The sequence below is a fragment of the Aristolochia californica genome, unplaced genomic scaffold (genome assembly GCF_029961685.1).
Source record: "Aristolochia californica isolate CCGP_79_NKW_82.1479 unplaced genomic scaffold, dmAriCali1.0.hap1 SCAF_5, whole genome shotgun sequence".
Classification (NCBI taxonomy): domain Eukaryota; kingdom Viridiplantae; phylum Streptophyta; class Magnoliopsida; order Piperales; family Aristolochiaceae; genus Aristolochia; species Aristolochia californica.
Window position 1 is genome coordinate 40,501,259 of NW_027182214.1, and position 25,594 is coordinate 40,526,852.

The 25,594-nt window shown below is 36.6% G+C and overlaps 3 protein-coding genes and 1 non-coding gene across 4 annotated transcripts; 1 reads left to right on the forward strand and 3 right to left on the reverse strand.

Annotated features, from left to right (window-relative positions):
• Nucleotides 1-174: 174 nt before the first annotated feature.
• On the reverse strand, nt 175-13,290 carry LOC137965855 (uncharacterized). Its single transcript, XM_068812222.1, has 11 exons — nt 12,822-13,290; nt 12,454-12,542; nt 10,995-11,106; nt 9,643-9,710; nt 3,489-3,566; nt 2,414-2,478; nt 1,690-1,756; nt 1,415-1,597; nt 1,288-1,344; nt 1,087-1,182; nt 175-812 (listed from the first exon to the last, which is right to left on the reverse strand). Exons 1-11 carry the CDS (start codon nt 13,105-13,107, stop codon nt 645-647), a joined length of 1,269 nt encoding a protein of 422 aa, XP_068668323.1. The 5' UTR covers nt 13,108-13,290; the 3' UTR covers nt 175-644.
• Nucleotides 13,291-13,600: 310 nt separating this feature from the next.
• On the reverse strand, nt 13,601-16,204 carry LOC137966079 (DNA-binding protein S1FA-like). The gene is made up of 3 exons (XM_068812551.1): nt 16,067-16,204; nt 15,830-15,915; nt 13,601-14,074 (listed from the first exon to the last, which is right to left on the reverse strand). The coding sequence occupies exons 2-3, from the start codon at nt 15,872-15,874 to the stop codon at nt 13,862-13,864; spliced, it is 258 nt and encodes an 85-aa protein (XP_068668652.1). The 5' UTR covers nt 15,875-15,915; nt 16,067-16,204; the 3' UTR covers nt 13,601-13,861.
• A 1,065-nt stretch (nt 16,205-17,269) lies between these two features.
• LOC137966774 (small nucleolar RNA snoR128) lies at nt 17,270-17,359 on the reverse strand. The gene has a single exon (XR_011116265.1). It is a non-coding gene; the product is annotated as a small nucleolar RNA snoR128 (small nucleolar RNA).
• Nucleotides 17,360-18,241: 882 nt separating this feature from the next.
• On the forward strand, nt 18,242-25,228 carry LOC137966494 (dnaJ protein P58IPK homolog B-like). The gene is made up of 9 exons (XM_068813131.1): nt 18,242-18,358; nt 20,413-20,578; nt 22,138-22,339; nt 22,788-22,948; nt 23,045-23,138; nt 23,221-23,433; nt 23,587-23,667; nt 24,098-24,316; nt 24,813-25,228. Exons 1-9 carry the CDS (start codon nt 18,286-18,288, stop codon nt 24,993-24,995), a joined length of 1,392 nt encoding a protein of 463 aa, XP_068669232.1. The 5' UTR covers nt 18,242-18,285; the 3' UTR covers nt 24,996-25,228.
• The last annotated feature ends 366 nt before the right edge of the window (nt 25,229-25,594 follow it).

Here is a 25,594-nt window from a genome sequence, read left to right on the forward strand (position 1 = left end):
GATACACAATTAGGCCAAGATTGCATGCGAAAGTCGGTGCTCTGCCTAACCTTTAAGAGGCAAATGCGGGGCCTGGCGGATGGCACATGCCATTCAACGAATCAGATGGTGGTCTTCAGTGTAGCATTTGACATTTCAACCTGCATTGAACCAATGCCACGATGAAATTGGACATTTTAAGGAATGCAACAAAGGCGCCGGTCAGGTTTCCCGAACCCGAACCTCTGAGTGTACCTGTTGGATTTTCTTTGTGCTTAAGGTCTTCAGAATTGCAGTCTGTTCAACTTGAAACAAATACAAGAAGTAAGATCAAAGATTACAATAAGAAACGTACAAACCGCAGATCAAGATAAGAACAAAATTAGCTCGTCCCCGTTCTCTTCTATATTTGAGGGCCGAGCTCAATTCTGTATGTTCGTCGAAGACACCGTTACAATGGTCCCTTCTTTGACGATGAGATAGTAAGACAAACAGTGGTGAACATATTTTTCCACCAAACGATTTAATGGCAGAGCACGGACAGGCCCACGACCAGATGGTGCTCCATAATTGCCGATCCAAATTGGTGGTAGACAAGAAATTGAAAAAGTACTTGTCCGTAAAACTGGAAACACTGGTGCTGCTGACAGATCTGGAACCGAATTTCACGCATCCACGGCAGGGCTAGATTTGGCTTGGAGGGGCAGTAGGTCACTAGCACTGCTGCTAGCAGCAAGATTCTGTTTTCTCTGTGCTTGCAAAGAACGACACAAAGATTCAAGCTTTTCTTTTTGGTTCTTCACTTTGTCCAGCTGTTTCTTCAGGTATTCACGCTTTGCACATGAGAAAAAACAAAAAGATAGAAAATAAGATTAACGAGTATTGCCAATGTCAAAGGCATCCTGTGAATGAGAACATTTCAAACCCAGCTGTTCATATCGAGAATGGACCATGGCTCGTTTTCTTTTTTTCTTGGCTTAAATGCAGACCCCAAAATCTTGATCAGACGATTGGAATCCACATATAGATTTCAAACCAGTAACTATGAAATATAATAGACAGTGCTTACAGTCCACAAACCATCTTTTTCAAGTTATAGTTGCTAACCTCATCAACCAGTTCTATGAGTGTAACGTCTGACTTCTCGCATTTGCTCTTCAAAAATGAATTTTCCTTCTTGAGTTCCTTTATTGATTTTGCCATCTTGTTTCCAAAAATATACAAACAAAAAGTAACAGCAATTATCACTTTTCATGTTGTATTAGTAATACATCAACACAAGGGACCACAAATGTGACACAGATATACCTTCTCCATTTCTTGCTTAAATGTTTCAAAGACCTCATTGCTTTTCAACAAGGCATCCTGCCAAAAGATGGCTTCATTTAGAACCTCTAAACATTTGCATGAGTGCATAAAGCAGAAATTGACATACTTGGAATTGCTGAAATTTCTCTCCATCTGCCGCAAGTTGTATGCGCAAACTCTTTTCGGTAGACAGTAGCTGTGTAACCTGTTCACCATACACCTTCAACTGGGCTTGTTCCTGACAGGATTTCTCCTGATGTTGCTGAAGTTTTAGATCAGCAAGCTGAGCTTCCAGCGTTTTCTGCCTCAACTACAGAAAACCAAGAGTTCAAAAGATTGATGAAAATTCTAGTCTGGCACAGAAAAGAGAAAACTACGCATCATACTTTGCACCAATTATACCTTCTGTTGAAATTGTTGTTCAGAGACAGCATATTGATCACTGAGATGGTGCAGCTTGTTTCTTAATCTAGCAAGAAAGTAAACAAAAGCAAGCTGACATCAAAATAAACTAAAACACGGATAACAGTAGAAAAAGTTCCAAAAAAGCATAGAATGTGTGAAATATTGAGAGAAATAGAGTAGAGAGAGAGGAAAGAAGAGAGGAGGAGGTGCGAGCCCCCCTAACCCTTTATATTAACTTAAGTGAGTTGTAGAGGAAAAGACTCCTCTGCCCCTCTAACATGTACACCTTATATCTTCATATATACAAGCCCAAAACTTATGAAAATTGGACCATAGGCACTTCTAAACTTCCTGGAACTAATGACACTCTTCTAGATACAATCAGAATATTGTGAAATAACAAAAATACCCTTACAGTGCATTTAACAGAATGTCTATTCACACTTGACAGTAACAATCATGAAATTTTTATCCTCAGAACTGGGCTGCAATGCTTTTCTAAAAATATTTACATAAACCAAATTCTAGAATGAGAGGAAGTATTCTTCTTCTCTGAGAAAAAAATGACCATTTCCTTAAAGACAGCAAACACTACAAGAACATTATTACAGTATCATGATAATATAATCAACTTTTGAACTAAATGTTATTGGGTTTCAAGTTGAAAAGTTAAACCTAAATCAAATATCACAAGGGCAGATGACTCCTGCAAAGGTCTTACATCTCATTCTCCTTCAGCTGGGAAAGAGATTCATCCTTCTGTTCTTCAAGCTTAATGCTTACATCCTGTAAACAGATACTTATTCAACAGTCAGAATCTGCCCATAATAGAAATAAAAAAGGTAAGCCATGCCTACTTAATGAGATTTCAGAGAACTGGGGCATGTCAAACCAAAGAGCAACTAAACTGCAAGGATAAAAATTCAAGCTGAAATAGGTGGATAGGTGATGTAGAAGAGCAATCAAAACACGCCCTAAAATGCAAGTTTCCACTTCAAATCAGCAAGAAAACAGAAATCTAAAAAATTTGCACTTCAACTAGAATTTGACCTAACAAAAACTGTAATAATTCTGTCCTAGAGACTAAAAATCCAGCCTAAATTCAAAAGAATTTAGATTCGCAGGAAAAAAACCACTTTAAGATTGGGGGAGAGATCTAAGATTAGGTATTAAACCCAGAACCTCTTATTTTTTTATAAAATATCCACTTTTGCCCCCTTCTAAACTTAATAATTGATGGAGTTATTAGATAAGAACTTGAAAACAGAAAGGAAGATGTGATAAAAATACCCTTTGTGAAGGAAATTAGTTCCTTCCATTCAAGGCCTAATTTGAATGTCGGAAGTTTCAAAGTTACTTTAATTGAGAAGCTGCCTTCTCAGCTATATTAAACAATCTCCTTGGCTGTACATTTTGAGAACACATCTTTTCTAAATTTTCTTCAAGGTCATCACTTCGATCACATTTGAAATATTTTCCTTTTGATGTCCTAGGCCCCACATCTTGTTTTTCTATCAAAAACTGGGATTGCATGAACTGGCTATGACTTCCCTGTTTTGTTGATCTCCACCAGTTTCTTTTTTTTTTCTTTTTCCTTTTTCTTAATCTAGTAACCGGTACCCTTCATCACTCAGTCAACTAAGTCTAAAATACATGTCAGGGAAAGCACTCATGTATCCAGGAAATTTTGGCTTGTAGGTTTACGAGAGTAGATCCAGTCAGCAAATCAAAGCTGCCACATTCTAATGAATTTTCATAATTTGTAACACCATGAGATTAATCAAAAAGAGACTAACCTTAATTGCATCATGAAATTTTGCAGATAAATCAAGTCTTAAACTCTGCCCTTCCATTGAGACTCTCTTGCATTCATCCTACAAGAAAGTAGACAATAATAACAGCCACAACATGGAGCTTACCATTCTAAACACCACCACACCCCCCACCCCAAAAAAAGGACCTGCTTAACAACGTCAGTACAATTGAAACAATTTCCTATGAGATGACATGTCAAATCTACAAAATAAAAAGGAGAAAAGAGAGAGAGAGAAACAAGCATTTACAAGCAAAGTGAAAACTGTCTATTTAGATAGGCATGAAAGATATCATCTAGAGCATTTCTAGTCATATTCATTGCTAAATCTTCTAGAACTAGTCATTTACATTAAAAAATGAGTGCTGTTACAGTCATTGTTCATTTCTTCTTTTTTCGACAGGTCATTGTTCTTTTAATTTAAATATTAGTAACACATTATTTTAAAAGTATTGTTTCACAGCCACATCCAAGATGCCCTTACATCAATAAAATCCCAAGTGTGGCTGATGATACAAAAACTCAATTGACACCATTGTGATGTCTAATCTAGAATCCACAGCCAGATCTTTTTTTTTTTCTATGAAGAGAGAGAGAGAGAGAGAGAGAGAGAGAGAGAGAGAGCATATTGAAACAAACAAATTGAAAGTTAAATAGAGTCTCCAAATGCAATTTCAGTAATACTTCAGATCAAAATAAAATCCATTACATATGTATAAAAGATTATTAGAAAGTCAACTTTTTAATACAAAAAAAAAAACAAGACATAACCATCCATTTCCCCAAGTTATCTTAAACCAAGACATAAATAACTTGTTATAAAATCAGTAGAACGGCATTTTGGTCATTTTCTCTTAGCTATAATTTCTGGAGATGACATTTTATTGTTCAGCATGTTTAACTTGTAGTTCAAATTTGATGTAATTTGAATAAGTCAAAAGGGAGATATAAGGTTTTATGTAAAGTGTAACTGATGAGGGAATATTTTTGTAATTTACTGACAATTAAGTGAATAACAAGAAGTGGAGCAGTTTCTTTGATGCTCTCTTCTCTCGCTCTTCCCTCCCGTATTCTCTCTCTCAAAAGCTCAATTTCATATTATCAGAGCTTTAAGTATTGGATTCAAGCCTTCTTCTTCTATTTTCTTCCTCTATTGAAGTCAGTGAATTCAAAAAAAGGGATTCTTGAGGTTTGATCTTTGATGAATTCCGAAAATTTTGATTTTTCTCATTTTCTTCTGCCAAAACCTTTAGGTTGTTGACTTTTACTCCTATTAGGTGCAGTTTAATGCTAAGATAAAGTCCTAGATGAATTTTTTGACTTGGGAAACTTCCATTTTTTTCTGGTCTGCAGCCCAATATAGGGCTTTGTTGCTTTCATCACCCATTGAACACGTGACATCAGCCCTAGTTTTGCATGATTTGAAATTGTGGTTGATTAATATCATATATCCTGGTGAGTTTGGAATAATTTGTTGTTTTTTGTAAGTATACCTTCAAACCCTATTGTTTGGGAAGGCTTCCCTCCTTTGTAAATTGCTCTTTCGAGCTTTTGTCTTAATAAAAATCAGCATCATTTAAAAAAAAAACCTATTCTTTTAGGAGTGGGGCCCAACTAGCCTCACACCTATCTTGTGATTGAAGCTTTGTTTGGCTAATTGTGAGTGCTTACTGAGGGATATGGCAAAATCTGATGACGTTATTACTCCCACATGAGAATTTAGTAGTTCAAAGGGAAAAGATGCAATTATAATTACTTCTGAAAGATTAATTGGTCAAAATTATTTGCATGGTCAAAATCTGTTTGGATATACCTACAAGCCAAGAAAAAGTCTAAGTTCATTATAAATGATCCCCCAATCCCACTAAATGATGATTGGGAAGCTGAGGATAGTCAAGTGATGACTTGGTTTCTTAATAGTATTGATTCCAAGATTAGGAATCAAGTTATGAATTGGGAGATTTTGGTCTCCTTAGAGTCTGTTTATGCTCAAGAGAGTAATATATCAAAGGTATATGAGTTATACAACAAGATGTTCAACCTCAAACAAGGTCAAGGATTCGTCACAAAGTATAGTAAATTAAATGGAATACTACAAGAGATTTATGTTTTTCACCCCTATACTACTGACGAGAGGGAAACTTGAAAGCAGAATGAACAGGTACATATTGCAAAATTTCTGGATGGATTAGGACTAGAATATGATGTTGTCCGGGCACAACTTCTAGTTCAATCTCTCTCTACAGCATATAGGAGAGTTTTGTGTGCAGAATCTGCCATTGTTTCACAGAGTCTGAACACTTGGGGATCCACAAAAGCTTTTAAAGGTAAAGGTAGTGGTACAAGGGGCAGAGGAAGAGAATCAAGAGAGAGGCCAAGGAAGTGGTGATGGTTGGTAGGACAGAAAGTGTACCAATTATGGATAGACCAACCACATTTTTTAGAAGTGTCGGGCCAAATTTGGCAAGCCCACATGGGCAAATACTCTTACTCATGAGACTGTAGAGACACCTACTAACCCCATAGTGCATATTGTACCTGGAGAATCAGATGAGATGCAACAGCTAATCCAGTGTATGGCATAATTGATTGTTGCTTTTACTACAACATCTACGGCTCTGGCTACTACTATAGCTACCTTGGCTGGCTCATGTACGTCAGCTCTACATGTGCATCCTTTCTCTACTTGGGTTCTTGACTCGGGTGCCACTACTCACATGTCAGGTATGTCTTCATTATTCTCTGAGTTAAAGAAGTCTCCTACGATTAAGCATGTTACCTTGGCTGATGGATTCATATCCTCAGTTCAAGGAATAGGTACATTCGTTCCATCATTTTTTTTGTCACCTCAGTCTGTACTGTTTGTTCCCAAATTTCCTTTGAATCTACTAACCATTAGTCAACTCACAAAGTCTATGAATTGTTTCATCACTTTTTATCCTTCTCATTGTATTTTCCAGGATCTTGCAACGAGGATGACAATTGGTTCCGCATGTGAGAGAGATGGGTTGTACAATTTGGAGAGCCACTCACAACACTCATTACAAGCATTACACTATGACGACACACCTTTATAGTGGCATCTCCAGTTAGGTCATCCCTCCCCTACAAAGTTAGTTCAGCTTTTTTTTTGCATTTCCTTCAAGTATTTCATTTTAGTGATAGTCGTGCCAATTGGGCAAGCGTCACCAGACACATTTTCCTCTCAATCAATCCAAAAGCAATAGCATATTTGACATAGTGCATTATGATGTTTGGGGTCCTTGTCCTGTATCTAGTACTTTTGGTTATAAGTATTATTTGTCTTTCATTAATGACTTTAGTTGGTGTACTTGGGTGTATCTCCTATGGGAGAAATCTAAAGTATCCAATATATTTCAACTTTTCTTTAATGAAATAAAGACACAGTTTAGTACTTCTCTGTGTGCACTTTGCACTAACAATGGTTTATAATTATGAATCAGAAGTTTGATTTATTCTATCAGAGTAAAGGGATTATACATTAGTCCTCATGTGTGTTTACTCCACAACAGAATGAAGTGGCCAAGCGTAAGAATAGTCATACGTTGGAAGTTGCACGCACTATAATATTCCACATGAATGTTCCAAAATCTTATTTGGGCAATACAATTCTTAGTGCATGTTTCCTCATAAATAGGATGCCTTCCACTATTATAGGAGGAAAAATCCCTTTACAGGTATTGATGCCATCAAACACATTGTTTTCGTTGTCTCCTCGAACATTTGGATGTGTTTACTTTGCACATGTCCTTGGTCCTAGTAGAGATAGATTGTCTCCTCATGCAATAAAATGTATTTTCTTGGGATATTCTCGTACTTAGGAGTATAGATGCTTTTGTCCATCTACTAGAAAGACATTTGTATAAGCCCTTTACAAGTATTGATGCCATCAAACACATTGTTTTCGTTGTCTCCTCGAACATTTGGATGTGTTTGTTTTGCACATGTTCTTGGTCCTAGTAGAGATAGATTGTCTCCTCATGCAATAAAACGTATTTTCTTGGGATATTCTCGTACTCAAAAGGGGTATAAATGTGTTTGTCCATCTACTAGAAAGACATTTGTATAAGCCGATGTCACATCCTTTGAGAATACCCCATTCTACTCGTCGGTCTCTACAAATGAATCTCAATGTCTTATAGGTCCAAATATTTTTGTTCCTCTTGTGGTAGAGGATATTCCTATTCCTCCATTTGATGCTACTATAGGGAAACCATTACGGAAGGTTCATCTGGAGGCTACATAGAGAATACTGAGGTACTTAAAAGGGTCACCTGGTAAGGGATTGTTTTCTAAACCTCAAGATCACTTGAAAATAGAAGCATTCTTAGATACTGATTACGCAGGCTCAAAACTTGATAGAAAATCTACCACAGGCTACTATGTATTCCTGGGAGGCAATCTTGTTAGTTAGAAGAGTAAAAAGTAAAATGTTGTAGCTAGGTCAAGTGTTGAAGTTGAGTATAGACCTATGGCTCATACAATCAGTGAGGTGAGATTTGTGGTTAGAGAGTTTAACCTATAGAAAAATGAACCTATGACCATGTAATGTGATAACCAAGCCACTATAATTATTGCTGAAATTTTGGTGTTCCATGAAAAAATCAAGCATATTAAATTGGACTGTCACTTTATTTGGGATGTTGTGACGAAGAAAGTTGTCACTCCATATGTTAGATCTAACGATCAAGTTGCAAATGTATTTACTAAATCTCTGGGAGACGTGAATTTGAATCTTTTTGAGACAAGCTAGGTCTCATGGATACACTCCAACTTGAGGGGGAGTGTTAGAAAATCAGTAGAAGGGCATTTTGGTTATTTTACCTTAGCTATAATTTCTGGAGATGACATTTTATTGTTCAGCATGTTTAACTTTATTTGTAGTTCAAATTTGATGTAATTTGAGTAAGTCAATAGGGAGATATAAGGGTTCATGTAAAGTGTAACAAACGAGGGGCATTCTTGTAATCAACTAGCAATTAAGTGAATAAGAAGTGGAGCAGTTTCTTTCATGCTCTCTTCTCTCTTTCTTTTCTCCCTCATTCTCTCTCTCAAAAACTCAATTTCACTCAATTTCATACATTTCATGATAGATATGTATACAGACACTGGACCGAACCAACGGTCGCCAAACCGAAACAAGAGCTAACAACAACACAGCAATTCCATCTCTAACGCACATCGAAGAGGATATTTATGCTGCTTTCAGATTGAAAACAATTAATAGAAATAGATATGCATCTCATAATAGACCTATGGGCATGTAAATCTGATCTGTGATGTGCCTAAAGGCCTCATAAGTATATACAAGACAGATTGGACATCAGGCGCACAAAACCAGATTAGCTTGTTGTTACAAGTTTATTCTACCTTTTTTTTTAAAAAACAATATTTTTAAAAAACGAGCTGACAAAAGTGACCCATTTGGTCTGCTAAGAAGATGTCTCGAGAAAATCTTTTAATCCACAGCAAGATATAAGAAGCATGACAGAATTTATTTTCTTAAAATGGAAATTCATATTTCTTTACTTCTTTCTCTTTTTAATTTGAAAGAAACATATCTAGTCAGAAACGTGGTTCAGGTTGGACCCATTATGGACGCAGGTACAACTCTTGCCAAAATAGAAACATGGTAGGGAAAAAAGAAAGTGTGTCACATGATTTTCAACTTGGTAGTGCACAAGAACTTATTGTTGGCCTTAGAAATTGCTGCTACCCAGAAGAACCTATCTGTGGCCTTAAAAATCGCCTCTACCCACATAGATTTTCGCTCTAACAACATGTATTAATATTTAAGTAACTTCAAAACACAATTTCGTTTTCTAACACGAAGTGCACATTAAAAAAAAAATATTCGTTATCCTAGGTGATTAGGTTACAATAGTTAGAAGATAAGACAAGCAGATAGAAAAGCCACAGTGACCTCTGTTTGTATCCTTATAAGACACACAGATGTATGTTCCTCTCTTCAAGGAACTAAGGATTCGAAGATAACATTGCATTTCATAATCCAAGCACTTTAATTCATGACAAACAAAATGCATTAGAATAGAACCAAAAAATAAACCACATCAAATCTTTTAAATAAGATACATGCATCAGACTGGAGAGTATACCATCAGAGTCTTATTCTGACGTTGCAGCTCCCTACACAATGATTCCAGCTTTTCACGAACAGCAATGGCTAAAAAGTACAATGTAAGCTAAGCATAAAATACATGTGCATGGCCAGAAATTTCAATTAAGATAGCTGAATGAACATTCATGTTTCAAAACCCATTATAAAATATCCCCTAAAAAAAGGATAACAACAGAACCCCTAAATTAACAGTTATTTTAAAATGATAACCACATTATGTTCTTTTTGTTTTAGAAAAGTACCACATTATGTTCTTTAAAAACACATGAACCCATCACAGCATTACTAAGTGCAGCAGCTATACCAGTTACTTTTAAAATGATAACTTCATTATGTTCTTTTAAAACACATGAACCCATCACAGCATTACTAGGTGCAGCAGATATTTTTCATGAGCTACCAATCAAGCCTACTAAACTTAATTTGTAAACCTTTTCCAAAATAATTGGAAACACTGAATATTCTCTTTTATAACAGGCCTCATAGCAAAAGAACTCGAAAGGGACTCTATAGCAACACAGGGCTCTTCCAGGCCATTTAAAATTTTGAAATAGAGTCCATTTCATTCTTTTTCGTTCTTATACATTGTTTTTTAAAAAAAATCAGGGTGTTGAAACATGGCTTCTTATGGAGATTGGGCCTTTGGCTAAATGGCAACATGGAGGAGTTTCTAGTGAGAAGTCATGGGTTCAAGTCTCAATAGGGAAAAAAGGGTGTGTGTGTCATCAACATTTTTTTTTTTTTTAAATGATGCTGAATTTTATTATGAGAGCTCAAACGAGCAGATTACACGAGGGGAATCCTTCCCAAACCATGAGAGATTGCTGGGAGGTTCCGGATTTTGCCAATTTATCAGCCAAAGAATTGGCTGATCTAGGAACGAGGTTCCAATTACAGTGAATGGATGATACAATGTCAGCAACAGTGATTGGCCAGTGGCACCAAGGAGCGGAACTTTCTTTTGAACACCAGCTGATGACAGTTTTTGAATCACCTTCAATAATCAGCTTGCCATAGAGCCGCTGTTTAAAGATTTAATAGAAAATAGGGTGAAAAAACTTCCTACCACAACCTCAAATCAAATGACTAGCCTAATCACCAATGGACATTTGAATGGGTTGGACAATGTCTCATTATTCCTGGAATAGGAAGTGAAAGTAAATCACAGAGCTTTCGTGCAACCTTTGGACACAATAACAGCAGAAAATGGAGGCACTTGTTATGAACCATATATTTTCCCATTCATTCCAGCATCCTAGTAGCAGAAAGACAAAATATTCACAAAACCAACAATGAAAAACTTGATGACTACTCTTCATTTAAAAGTACCTGCATCTCTCTCTACTACAACTTTCTGATACTTCAATGTGAACTCTAATAGCTCTTTCTCTGCCTTTGAACTACGCTTTACTGGCTTACGTTTGACCTCAAAGGAGCCATCCTGAAAGGACAATTATAAAGCAAATTAAGTGACAAAACCACTTGGAAAACCATAAAACCAAAGTTAGTAAATTAAGGTAATGATTATTAGACAACGGTTTCTTTTCCAGAATTGTATATGACACGTAAAATGATATATCATAGTAAAAAGACCAAAATATATTAACTAAAAAAAGTAGCTTGCATAAAAAGAGACAAACTATGAAATGCAAGGAAATAACTAATAGTACTTTTATTTTCAGTTTAAAATGCAAGCACACAGTATACAAACCAGCACCAGTTGAAGACATGAAGCAGCAATAGCCTGACGAGGTAGGACTAGGTCTCTGAACATCAAGAGTAAACAATTGAACAAGAAGCCTTTTCATTTCATTTTCTTTTCTACACTTTGACAAATTTTGGTGCTCACAGTGAATTTCTGCCAATTCATTGGAATTCGTACATCTTAGGAGCATCTTTTGAAATTGACATGTATAGACATTACATTTTTTCATGGTTATAATATTCAAATAAGTTACATTAATTTTTTTTTTTAACTTATGGATTTTTGTTACTGAATAATGAATGAGAAGCATAGAAACAAATGGAGAATAATGAATAATAAATGAGAAGCATGCTTCAGTCCACAGGGGGGATATAATCCCAAGAACCTAGAGAGGGATACCCCATCCTTTGCAAGCCTATCTGTTGAACTATTTGCAGCATGTACAGTGAGCTGGCATACAACCTGAAGAGCTGAGTCTCCTTCTTCTATGAGAGGATTGGCAAGATGGTTGCCCACCAAACCTAAGAAATAATAGTGTTTACCCACCAAAAGAAGGGAAAGAGTAGATCCATTAAACCTTTATGAAATCGCTATTTAAAAAAATATTTTACTAACACCCAAATACTACCAATGGCCGTTTGGTTTAGTGGTATGCCGTTTGGTTTAGTGGTATTCTTCTTACATTAGGTGTGTCAGGTCGCGAATTCGAATCGCGCCACGCCCCTCTAAAAAAAAAAAAAGTTCACCCAAATACTATAGCAGATAATTTACAGAGTGAAACTTTAATTTGATAAAGACATACTTAATCACAGTTTTAAAATTACCATTTTAAAAGTTGATCACTAGCCCATTCTTCCATTGACTTTTGTAAAATATTTTCACACACTAGTAAACACAAAAGCCAGCTACAATGGTACCACATCCAAAGCAGTAAAAAAATCACGGTTGTAACACTTAAATATTCCAACATGATAGAACGTCTTAAATCAATATGAATAGTATTATAGAGATACATTTCAGGTCAGCATTCTCTTGATATTCACATAAAGTTGATAAAAGAAGAGGGCAAAAGATTTTACTGACTAGCTTTCCGTCTTTAATAACCTCTCCTCTCCCCGCTTCACACCTGTCGTTCATATTTGCAGGTTGCAACTCCAAACGACCTTCAGTGGCTGCAATAAGCATAGGCCAGAGAGAGGACCTATCGTTACAACAAAGCTCCACAACTAACAAACGATTCATAGCTTGGAACTAATATTCGAGTCTGTATCTTCTAAGGCTTGCAAAATAAAAATGGTCAGCACTCGCGGATTTGAACAGTCCTTCAAGCACCACTCAGTACACTTAATTATTTTTTTGTAGTCATTCAATACAAAAAAACATAATAAAACCAAACAAAATTGACAACGGAAACTATCATCAGAACCTGATTCAACAATAGAGGTTCTTACTTTGCTCCGACTTCAGGCAATCGCCTTTCACCTCATTCCTGCGATCTGATTCAGCTTCTCTCCCATCTCGATTATCATTCTCGGTTAAGGTCCCCGTACACGTCCCAAGCGTTTCTGGTGATCGAATATCATCACCTTCACTCCTAGAGCCATCCAAAGACTGATCCTGGAATTCGTGGAACATCTCTTTGTAATCCGAAGACGACCCCTGGACTTCGGAGCTTTCAACGAAGCCAACTGGCAGAGATCCCACCTCTGGAAGTCGATTCGCAGCGGAGTTCTCCATTTACTGATCCGATCAAGGCACGCAACAATAACAAGAGAAGCACCAGAGAAGTGTCGGATTTAGGGTTTACCGACGGGAGATAAGGTGAAAAAACAGATTCGAAAACCGTGAGGAGTAGAGAAGCGAGCCTCGTTTGAATCACTCGCAGGTTTTTGCTTCACTATAACGAAATGGAGAGCAACAAAATGGGGCTAGGCGTTTTTGCTTTGGCTTTAATTACAGCAAGGACTAACTGAGGAGCTATTTAATTGGGCAACCGGTGGATCCCACCTGTAATTTTTATTTTTATTTTTTATAATTAAAGAAGAAAAATAACATAGTTAAATTTACTAGTAAACCCTTATATCTTAGGTTAATGATATTTTTTCAATCGTAAGTTACGCACTTCATAATGCTATGTTATAAGATAGTTGTGGATTGTAAATAGGGGTATTTTTGTCTATGAATAAAAAACCTATATTTTTTTTTCATAAAATATGTCTGCAAGTTCATAAAATTATGGACCTCACAGCAACATTATCTAACCAGAATTATAATAATGTTATCAAACCTAAACGGGGCTAGGCAGTTCTTCCCATAAAAGGCAGAAGTAAGGAAATCAGAAAGTTAAAGAAAGCTACAATCACTCTCGATATGTGTATAAAGCTAAGCTGCCTATAACCAGTAATTACTGTATCCACTTGTTGCAATAAACAGGGATTCTCCGGAATATTTCTCTTTCAGAATAGATGCAGCACTTGATATAATAACATGCTCATTCCCCAGGAGCAGATACCCCTTGCTTCAGCTTTTCTTTCTTCAACTTCTTCTTCGAAATAGGCTTCTTCTTCCTTGGTGGCAGAGTCTTCTGTGCATAAGCGTAGAGAGCATAATTTCCAGCAAGAAAGAAGAAGATGATGCTTCCAACCACAAGCAGAACAATTAAAGCCGGGTTGAACCCTCTAGTTTCGTCCTTGATTACATTCCCCTGTTTATTAAACAAAAAAACATCATTCTATACATAAACAGCTGAAACTAAGAGCTGTTAACGGTTGCATCTCTGTATTTGTCTTGCTGGCTTCAGGTTTCTCTTTTCAAGTAGGTAGTTTTTCCTTTTTTTCATAGAAAAACAGCAGAAAATGCAAACGCTTTTACATGCTAACATTGAAGCAGTCCCAGTACAGCACAGGAAGCATCTGGCTTGGAAAGTCCAAGGCCCAGTCCATGGACCAAGAACAAGCACATGGATTTTAGATATGGTTTAGTATACAAGTCTATGTGAATCATGTACTAAGCTAAAATAACTATTTAAGCACAAACAGCACGTAGAACCGTTTCACTGCTAAAAATATTCTTGATCAAAAGCCAATAACACATGAAGTCATGTTATATCAGTAACAGGAGAAAGAAAAATAAGTGGATTGGGTTTTTTTACAGTGAGAGATTTCCTTTTTAGATAGAGGTTTTGGCTTTAAGCCTCACCGTGATATGAGGTTTAGCATTCAAGAGAAAAGTAACCAAAATGAAAAAAAATCGATGCAGTACATATATATGCACCAAAAGCAGAGTTTCAGCTTCAATGGACACTGCCATGGCAACTGTCACATGCAAAAAGGTCAAAGTTTTGGTATCATATCACAATTGTCACAACTAGAGTGCTGAAACTTAGGTGCAATGAGAGATTCACTGATTCCTAGCGAGTTAGAAACATCTCAGTGACTCCCCAGCGAAATTTTTTGTTGATCCCCAATATGTTTCTGCAAATCCATGGAACTAACACATCGCAAGCATGTTAAAAAAGCTATCATGGGATGAAAGGAAGAGGAGTGTATCTAATGCTCCCTCTTGCACGAATCGTTTCAGTTCAGAGCATTATAATTAATAAAACTGAACATATGAGTTTGGTCCAGACACATTCTCCAAACCACAGAAGCTAGCATATGTATAGAAAGCTATGAATTAAGAAATCAAACTAATAAAATCTGTGGTTTTACAAGTTTCAAAACACAAGAATAGGTTAACCTATTGTCAAATTGAATAACTATTTGATTAACAGACCCTTAGAGCGAGCAGAATTTTCTTCTCTAATCCTACATGAGGTTTACCTCTAAAAGCAAATAATTTCTTCTGAAATCCTATTATGGATAAATAGAAAGCAAAGCAAATTGAGCAGCACCAGTAGCCATTACAGGATTGTCAAAACTAGAAATTCGTTCAGAAGGGTACGATCACTGTCCATGGGCCATCATCACCATCCACAAAAAATGAACTGCACACCCGACCCAAAACGGGACTAGAGAGCCATTGCTCATGGAATTACCAAGTTCTTAGCTAGGGGCCAATTACTTAAGAGTATCGCCTAGAAGATAAGGACTAAGCCAAAAAAAAAAAAAAAAAGGGAATAAGAAACAAGGAGCAACACTATACAGTAATAGATTCAAGATATATAAATCAAAGGCCATGACCATCAGTAATTTCGTCGCGACAACTTGCCAGAAAACTCAACAAAAGGCATAACTAGATCAATAAGATCACCATACAGCGAACGGAATCGTCAATACCGAGTCCCAAAGAATGCTACGAAAAAAACTCCAATAGACAAACGAAACTGATCAAAAGAGTCCTGTATCTAGACATTAAATCTACTTCTTTAGGCAGCAAAATGTCAACGAGAACTTAAAAAATGTGACCAGATCTCAGTTTTGAAATTAAAACCTTTAGGGTTCTACAGATCAAAACGCACCTTCCCACCGAATGATGAATCGGAAAAGGAAAATTCTTCCGCCATTGCGTACTCTCAGAGCAGATCGACCAGCTCGTCAACACCCCCTGCAGCCGCCCAATTGCAACCAAAACAACACAAGATCACAAAATTTCCAGGGTAAATAAAAAATTGAAAAAGGATCGGGATCTAAAATGCATTAAAAGACAGAAAAAAAACTGATATATAATATAATGACAAAAAAAACGTAAGCACAACCTGTCTACGGGAGTTTCTCTACCCCCCTCGCCTAAGCCGATGAAGTTGCTCGGTCACCTCACGGAGAAAATGCGAATGCCGCTATAGGCGCGAGAAAACGCGAAGATGACGAGATAGGGACGGTGGACTTTAAAATGACGTGCGCCCCCGCCTCCAGATTTTATCGGGTCTCAGCAGCCAAACTGCGCCACAGGCGGTCCGGCACAGCTTCCGACCCGGCTCTACCTTTTTTTTAAAAAAAATACAAAAATCAAATTATTTCACTTATATTATTTTCATTCTTTTTGGCTTTCGCCTGCTCCTCGAAGCTGAGAACTGCCATGGTTTCCACAGCTGCTGCAGCACTGTTCCTTCTATCCCCTCTCCTCCCGAAACTGACATTCATGAAACCGAGTTAGAAGATGGTGTTTTTGGTTTTGCCCAAAACTGATAAGGGGAGCTTCTCTTTAGGCATGTTAGTTCTCAGGGGAAGTTATCGGACTGCCTTCTCGGATAACTCTGTTACAGTGCTATGAGTTATTATCTCATTTCATTCTAACAAGGATTATCAAGTATTTATTAGGGTTTTTCTTCTGTGCTCAGGTCCTTAGCACCAAGCAGATCATCCGTAAGTATGGCAAAGGGGTGGTACCCGTTTAGATGTAAACGCACGACCAGAGCAAGTCTTGTTTATTGCACTCCATTTTATTACGGAAGAAAAATTAGTTCCATTCCAGGGAATCAGACAGTGTCTTCATAGACGGAGTTCCTGTAAAATGCATCTGTGGACAAACCCTAGTCTACTTGCATTTTCTAAGGCATTTACAAAATAGACTTGACTGAAGATACTTGTGGAACGAAAAAGACGATGTAGCTCATAGATGTCACATAGGTCTAGGTTTTACCTCAACCTTCAAATGAGTCCCGAGACTGCAACTTAAGTGAATTCACAAGTTCCCAAAAATAATCTTTTTGACAGTAAAACGAAATATTCACTAGTTTCAGAAATTAATCCAAAATTTTATTAAAGGATTCAGGGTAAGATTCATTATCTCAATGATTCGCGATTGACTTACAAAGCAGGGGAGGGAATCAAAATAAATTCAGAAAACAAAGCCCTAATAAGAACCAAAGGAAAAGATATAAGACGCGAGGAAAGCAAATTCGATGCAATTTTTACATTCCCTAAAAACAGCAGGGAATCAAGAAAGATCTTAAGAACAGTTGCTCAGGTAACCGCTCAGGATTAGTATCCCATCAAGCAGATTCCAAATGCAGGAATGCTTTCGAAAAAAACTGCATTCATCATCGCAACATCACTTTACCATACACCAAATTCCAAGCGGAAGATATAAAAATAAAAAAAAATTAAATTAAACGGCGTTGCAAAGAACAGAGAAAACAAAAGAATCGAAGGAAAACGTCAATAAGCCGGTGTCGCAAATGGCGAGCCTGAGAGAATAAGGAAGAAAACTGACATTTTCACGTAGCAAGAGAGAACAGGAAGATAAGATACGTAGGCGGCGCAAGGGCAAATAGACCTAGGAAGAAAGAGTAAACTCCGAAACTGTAAATTAGCTCTTATACGGAGAGGCACAAGCTCAGCTATATAGAGATAACGTTTGAAAATAACTCTTATCTCAATTAAAATTTACGTCCCTACCGCTAAAAGATCAACCGAAGGCCGTGGGTATTTTTGGAACAATATCATCAGTCAGCCGATCGAGTCAAAATCGCCCCTGGTCTAGGGTCGAAGAATCCAAACCCCAAGCTCAGGCCCGACCGCCAGTTGGCTGCTTTTTCAAAAATACTTTCTTTATTCTAATTTAAATTTCTACAAGAAAAAAATAGAAAAAAATGTTGAATACAGAAATAAATTAATTAGTCATTAGTAATTAGTATTTAATAAAATCATTAAAATAATAAGTAATATTAATCAATTATTATATTTTTATTTTATATTTTATATTTCTTTGAAATCAATTTTTTGCTGAGAGTCGGGTCCCGGAGTCGCGTAACCATGAAGGAGACCACTTTTAGAATCCGCTTTGTGGGGTCTATCACAGGTCACTTCTGTGCTATCCACATGTCGAGATCCAATAGGATAGAAAAACGTGGAACTGGAAGCCGTGCGCGACATGGATGGAAACAAAACTCCTCTACTCTAAAATCAAACTCTCGTAGTCAAGAGGGAACACGCCAACTTCTGTTCTTACCTCTCGGCAGTGACAAGGAAGACGATGAGTATCGGTCTTTCTCTCCTCGTTCTCCTGTCCCGGCTCTTTTTTCTTCAAGTTCTTGTCTCCGCTGAAGGTGCTTTTGTCTCTCTGATTTTTGCTCCATAAATATTTACTTTATGTTTCTTATGTGATTTCTTCTTCAATCATCCTTTTTAATAAGGATGGCGAGTATTGTTAAATGTTTTTAAAATTCGTACGAGAAATTTCTAAATTCGGATAAGAAAGTAGTAGTGGACAAAAAGAGATGATAACTGTATAACTGAATGTTGAAATGGGAGGCGCAATGTGATCACCATCACCTTTCAGTGACTAATAAACTGTTGTTCCTATTGCCAATTCTTTATCTGTGACAAGGAGCAATAGATCTTATTATGCGACTTTGAAGTCTGCCTCTTTAAGCCATTCTGTTGGCATAGACGGGAAAAATAATCAAGCGGAAATAGTATCAAGGGGTGTTCAAGAAGACCATAAAAACACTTCGCTACTACTCGTAGGTCTTTGTAAGTTCTACTTTACGTCATTTATACTTTCTGAGTTAAAGCTTCCATGGCCTGATTATAGTCTTGCATCACCGAGATAGTGTCAAATAGCTTGCTTCAGTGAAAGTGGCATAGCTTCAGATAAATTGTTCTCAGTTTGACCTGATAAGCCTGGACAATGATAGATGTATCTACGTCAGTAAATTTAAGGTTGTCTTTATATAAAAAGGTGCTCCAGTGACTATTTTAGTAGCCTGGTAGTCCAGAATTCCCATGAAAGATGAATAATCATGTGAGCCTTCAATCATTGTTGCTGATTTGGTTTGGTTAAAATAGGATTTCATTTTTCTGCATGTTGATTGCACATGCCGCACTATGCCACATTGAGCCTTGAACCCAAAATTTCCCATTGGAAACACTCCGTGTAACCATTGAGCGAAAGGCCTAATCTTCAGGTATTTTGTTCTAGATGAGTAGCATTGATGTTTAAAAAAAGGGGCTTCTGAACCTTAACTGGAGCATCTAAAACTTATGTTTTCTAGAGAATGCTGACAGGATGCCTAAAGTATTATTTTAAAATCAAAGTCCAAGACTTTTAGCTTTCCTGACCTGCAACCTGGGGTTGCTAAGTTTACCAAAATTGAACAATGCAGTTGGAAAATATTTAGTTGTAAGTATGCCATGGTAAATTCATGTTGATTGGTCCTTGAGAGGCAGATATGCTAGAATGATGAGCTTGTCCCTGATTAAATTTGTGAGGGATACAAGAAATAATATATAGAATGAAGTGTGCTAGATTATCTTCGTGTTACTGTATTAATCAACTTTAGTATAGGAGACTAAATAAAAAATTAATCTGAAACAATTGTGTCCAAAAACTAAGTTTATTGGATAAAAGGGAGATTGAGCAGACATATGTATGAGATAGACAGTTATGGTTTGAAAATATAATTTCCATGCTTTTCATGCCACTCTTTGACTAACATGTTGTATTATACATTTCAAGCTGTAAGCTACAAACATAAACTCATTAATCAAGTATATGCCATTGTATATTCACTGAGCTTGTCATATTAGATATGTCTTTCCTCATATTTGATTGAAACCAACTGGTTCCAAATATTTTTTGTGGTGCTATTACAAATCTCTTGTAATTTTTTAATTTTTGAGAAATTGAACTTTTTTATATATTCTGTTTCTTCAGAAGAACTTCTCAAAGTGTTAAGCCTCTTTATCCCGTATTGGTTTTTTTGTTTTAATCCAAATTCTTCTCATTTTGCTGACTTAGGTGGTCCCTGTATCATTTGGCTCACAAATATTTTATGTCAGGAACAAATTGATCACTTTCCCAAATAGTGCTGAACAAAATTGAAAACCTATTAGTTCTTTTGAATGCTAAATCAACTCATAGTTAAGAGGATATTTGAATAACCTCATCATCTTGTATTCTATCTAGTTATATCAGTAAGGTTCAATTTGCCATTCCCATTCCATCATCTGGCCATCATTCTTCATCTCTCTTGCTGAGATGATGATTTTGATCCTCTCTATTGGAATATATAGCAGCAGGAAAAAGAAGATGCATGAGGAGCACTTTTAGGGGATAATGCATGTCACAAGTAACTTCCTTTTTCTACTCGAATTGCAGATTACCAACCTAGTAGTGCTAATGATCTCTTGAAGAAGGCTTCTGATCGAATAAAGCTAAAGCATTTCAGAGGGGCAGTTGAGGATCTGAATGCAGCTATAGAGGCAGATCCATCACTATCAGAGGCATACTGGCACCATGCTTTTGCCCTTCGTTATCTCTGCAGGTTCTTAGCTTCGAATGTTCTTCTGTTGGAATTAATTTCTTCTTGATACACATATGGCAGAGTATGTCTCTTTCATGGTTGGTGTGACAAGTTCCATTGAATATTCCTGATCATTAAAGCTCAATGGCACCATTCCCATAAAAAAACTCAATAACCCACCACAACTGTGGCTTCTGTATCTTACATGCTTTGCTGTTTCATGTCTTACAATTCAGAGTCTAGTCTATAAACTGTAAAAGGAGGGAATAAGCTGTTTATTTAACAGACATGCCTATAACCTCTTTGTCTTTTACCTTATAAATGGCGTAGGAGGACAAGTAGGCAGCTAAAACTGACAGGATCAAAATTCAGATAGAGCTTTATGTATGATAGGACAGCATGAGAAAGCTAATAATTGACTCTGAGGTTGTTCTTTTTCCTCCTCTATGTTTTTATTGAGAATATGTTGTATGTCATAAATTGGAGCTACTTAGTTTGGCATGATGAACAGTTTGTAGTATTTGCTGTAGTATGAGACATGCTGCTTTGAGTAACCTGTTCTATGTTCTCATGGAGCAGACTTCTTGTTATACACAAGCTTTGAAAGATCCAAACATGACTTCCTGCAAAAGTCTGTTATGAGAAGAGCTTCTTCTACATTACATTTAAAAAAAAAGAAGAACTTCTTCTACATACCGTTTATTCATATAAGCTTGGTAGCTATACAGTTATTCAAAGTATATACAGATAAAGATTTGAAAAACAAAGGTATAACCATGAGATTGCCAAAGCTTACAATTGCAAACATTTAATGCCTTTTTGAGATAACGAAGTATCTGCACAACTAGCAGGTGACTATCCACTCAAGTCATCTGAATTTCATATAACACCATCTTCATCATCCTCACTCGGGTCCAAGCGACCAACCAGATCCTCGTGTGGACTCTAATGGAAAATTGGCTTTTTAATAAAATGAAAAGTTGAACTTGTCTTATAACAATGCAATTCATTGTGGGAAACAGTTCCATAACCTTCTAAATATCTCAAATGTGTTGAGTTTATAGAAAAGAGAAATACTTCATTGACTTGATGTAATCAGAGTACATGAACCCCTATTTATAATAGAGGAAAGTAGTAGAGTTCAATTACAATTAAACTACTCTTGTCCCAATTACACCCAAATTCTAACACTTAAAGGTAAATCCTAGAATAATTAAATAACTCAATATAAATAGAAGACTAACATAACAAAAACACTTTTAAACCGAAACTCTTCTATGAAACCTCCTTCTATAATAATTTTGGCTTTGTAAGACTTCTTATTGTGAGAGTCATGTAAAAGGCTTCCATATTTTCTCTTCAACAATATGTAGGGCATATGGTCCCTTAGAATTTCAGTTATGGATAATTTCGGGCCTTAATTCAGACTAAGTTATGCTTTTAGAGTCAAAATGTCGATAGCATTCATTTGTATGAGCCAACAATTAAGGCTTATGTGTCCCATATTTGCCTCTTGAATTTTTTTTTTTTTTTTTGTGATTGAAAGACTAAATGATTTGAGTGGTTTTGGGTTGATGTAGATACGAAGAATCCGAGAAAAGCTACCAAAAATATCTAGAGCTGAAACCTGGTGCTTCTACAGTGGAGAAGGAGCTTTCACAACTTCAGCAATCAAAGAGTTCCCTTGAAACTGCATTGAATCTTTTTGACTCAGGGGACTTTGAGAAAGCACTGGAACATATTGAAAAAGTTGTTCTTGTTTTTTCCTCAGGATGCTTGAAGGTCTGTATCAATAACTATGTGCTGAATTTCAGCATAAAGATTAGTTGATGATGTCGTTTTTTTACCTGGTTGCCTGAAGGCACCTTTTTTGTTCAGGGTCTGGTTCTTCTTAGAGGAATGCACTTCCGGAGATCTTGGGCTTTGTTTTGTCCATGGGACGGTTGTGTAGGTTAGCTAGGTTACTATTTGGAAGCTTATAACCATGACTTGTTGGTCATGGGCCAAAAATGCCACTGTTAATAAGACAACATATCATGAAGGACTCTTTTGTAACTTTACCCCATTACATAGCCTGGTTGTGGATGTTCATTTGTTAGACTATTAATTTCCTTGGAGTAGGTCTGTCAGTGGAACTTACTGGTCTTTCCATTGCAAACATCTATTTCTTTCCCCTTTTCTTCTCCTCACCTGAGCTTTCCCCTGCTTAGCATCCTTTCTGCTGTTGTAGGCAAAACTTCAGAAAGTAAGGATATTGTTAGCACTGAAAGACTACTCAAGTGCTATCTTGGAGGCTGGATATATACTGAAGGAAGATGAGGATAATTTGGAGGCACTATTGCTTCGGGGGCGTGCCTATTATTATCTCACTGATCATGATGTTGCAATGAGGTGAATTATGTTTTGTGTAGCTGTAGACGATTAGTGCTTGTCGAAAACTTTTATTTGCTATTGTATTAATTGGTGGCATCTTTATTTTGTTTTCAGGCACTACCAGAAAGGACTTCGTCTAGATCCAGAGCACAGTGAGTTAAAGAAAGCATATTTTGGACTGAAAAGTTTGCTGAAGAAGACAAAGAGTGTAAGCTTCATTAGCTTACTGGAGTTAAAAAATTAATTCTGTCCGTGATTGTATATTACAATATTCCTTTTTTCTTTTTCAGGCAGAAGATAACATGGAAAAGGGTAAGCTGCGTGTAGCAGTAGAAGACTTTAAAGCAGCCCTAACAATGGATCCGAATCATGTGTCTCATAATGTCCATCTTCACCTGGGATTGTGTAAGCTCTTAGTTAAGCTTGGCAGGGGAAATGATGCCTTGAACAGTTGCACAGAGGTGCTTAACATTGATGGGGAACTTGTTGATGCTCTAGTCCAGGTTTGTTCTCATTTCTGTTACAAATTTTCTCTAGGTAAGTTTGATGAGTTCAATTCCTACCATTTTCAGTATTCACAGAATCGTTTTGACCGGTAATGGAGACACATCTTTACTGTTTAAATTATTTTGACTATTCAATTTGCTTATTAACAGAGAGGTGAAGCCAAGCTTCTGACAGAAGACTGGGAAGGAGCTGTTGAGGATCTGAAACAAGCAGCGCAAAAATCTCCACAGGTTACCAATAATTTTCTAGTTATCTAAATTCAAAGTTATCTGTGAAAACAAGAAAGACAACAACAAATGACATAAAAATAGAAACGTTCTTTGACAAACATCTGATTGGGAAGGGGCTGTTAAAGATCTGAAACAAACAGCCCAAAAACCTCCACACTGGCAATTTCTTTATAATTATGTAAATTCCAAGCTATATGTGTTAAAAAAGAAAGTAAAGAAATTAAACAAAAATAAAAATCTTCTTTGACGACTGTTTTATGCCATAGTGCTACACAAAACTAATTGCATGACGTTTTCAATGTCAAAGAGATATATTTTTTCTTTTTGTATTTTTTTCATGGTCCTCGGATAGGAACAAGTTGCTTCAATTTTCTTTTATGGTGTTTGAGTTTATTCTGTTTGAAGTTTAACTTGATTGGTAGCCTTGCAGGACACGAGCATTCGAGAATCACTAATGAAGGCTGAGAAAGCTCTGAAGATAAGCAAACGTAAGGACTGGTACAAGATTCTTGGCATCTCAAAAATGGCATCAAATGCAGAAATTAAACGTGCTTACAAGAAACTTGCCTTACAGTGGCACCCTGACAAGAATGTTGATAAGAGAGAGGAAGCAGAAGCCATGTTCCTAGAAATTGCAGCTGCATATGAGGTATCTTTTAACAAACTTTTAAACATCACAGATTCTTCAATTTTGTATCGGTGCTGAATCCTTTTTCCATGTGCCCTTTGAAGTTGGTCTTTTTTTTTTCTCAAAATTTGTATAGTAGAAATTATTTAACCTGTTTATCATCAAAATTGAACCCACCTAGAATCAATTGAAATGACTTATTCAGGGTACAACTTAGGTTTTTTTTTTTTAAATAGTGCTGAGTTATATTAATAGGCTCAAAAGAGCAAAATTACAAGGAGGGGGAACCGTCCCAAATAATGAGAGATTACTAGGATGTTCCAAATTTAGCTAACCTATCAGCCAGAGAATTGGCTGATAACTACTACTATTTTGAAATTGAAAGATTGAAATAAACTTATTGAAAAAAACATATGGAATTATAATATGTGCCCTTAACTGCTGCATCTGTCACTTCAAATCGAGTTAGTTCTAATGAAACCAGTTGTTATTCCTCTTGTTATCGCCTGTTTTTTAGGTATTAGGAGATGAAGATAAGCGTATCAGATACGATAGAGGAGAAGATATAAATGACATGGGGATGGGAATGGGTGGAGGGGGTTTCAACCCCTTTGGTGGAGGGTACACATTTCACTTTGAAGGCGGCGGGGGAGGATTTCCTGGAGGAGGCTTCCCTGGTGGGTTTGGTTTTGATTTTTGATCGTTCAAGGCAGGTGACAGGATAAACCAAAGAAGCGAGTAAAAAAATTCTGACTGACCTCCTCAGAGTCTTCCTCGGCGGCATCCTCTTTCCCTCTGCATTGGGAAGTATACTTCTAACTACACTTGAGTTAATCCATCAAAATTTACGTGTAATGCACCACCACTTTGAACGAGCATGTATCAAAAGCATGCACATTTTTTTGTTCAATTTAAGAGTGGAACTTTAATGCATTAGACTATTCATTCATGTTAAAATAAAACTATAAATATATTTAACATTGTTAAACATGAATTTGGTGTTGCAAAACCTGTTCTGCAGTCTCACTTTGAATTACCTAGGTTGAAGCTCAATAGTGAGTTTCAATTTTGACGATTTGAAATTCATTTTCAATTTTGCAAGCCCACATAATTTATTGAAATATCTTTTCTTTAAGTGTCAATTACCTATTTGTTAATGCAATGTTATGTCATTGTTACATTTTAATAAGGTTATTAATAATATTGAAACATTTAGAAACTATACAAATGGTGCGAAAACTAATTTCTTTTTCGGAGATAGAAAAATACTACAAGGTGGGTGAAATGAAGGCACACGAT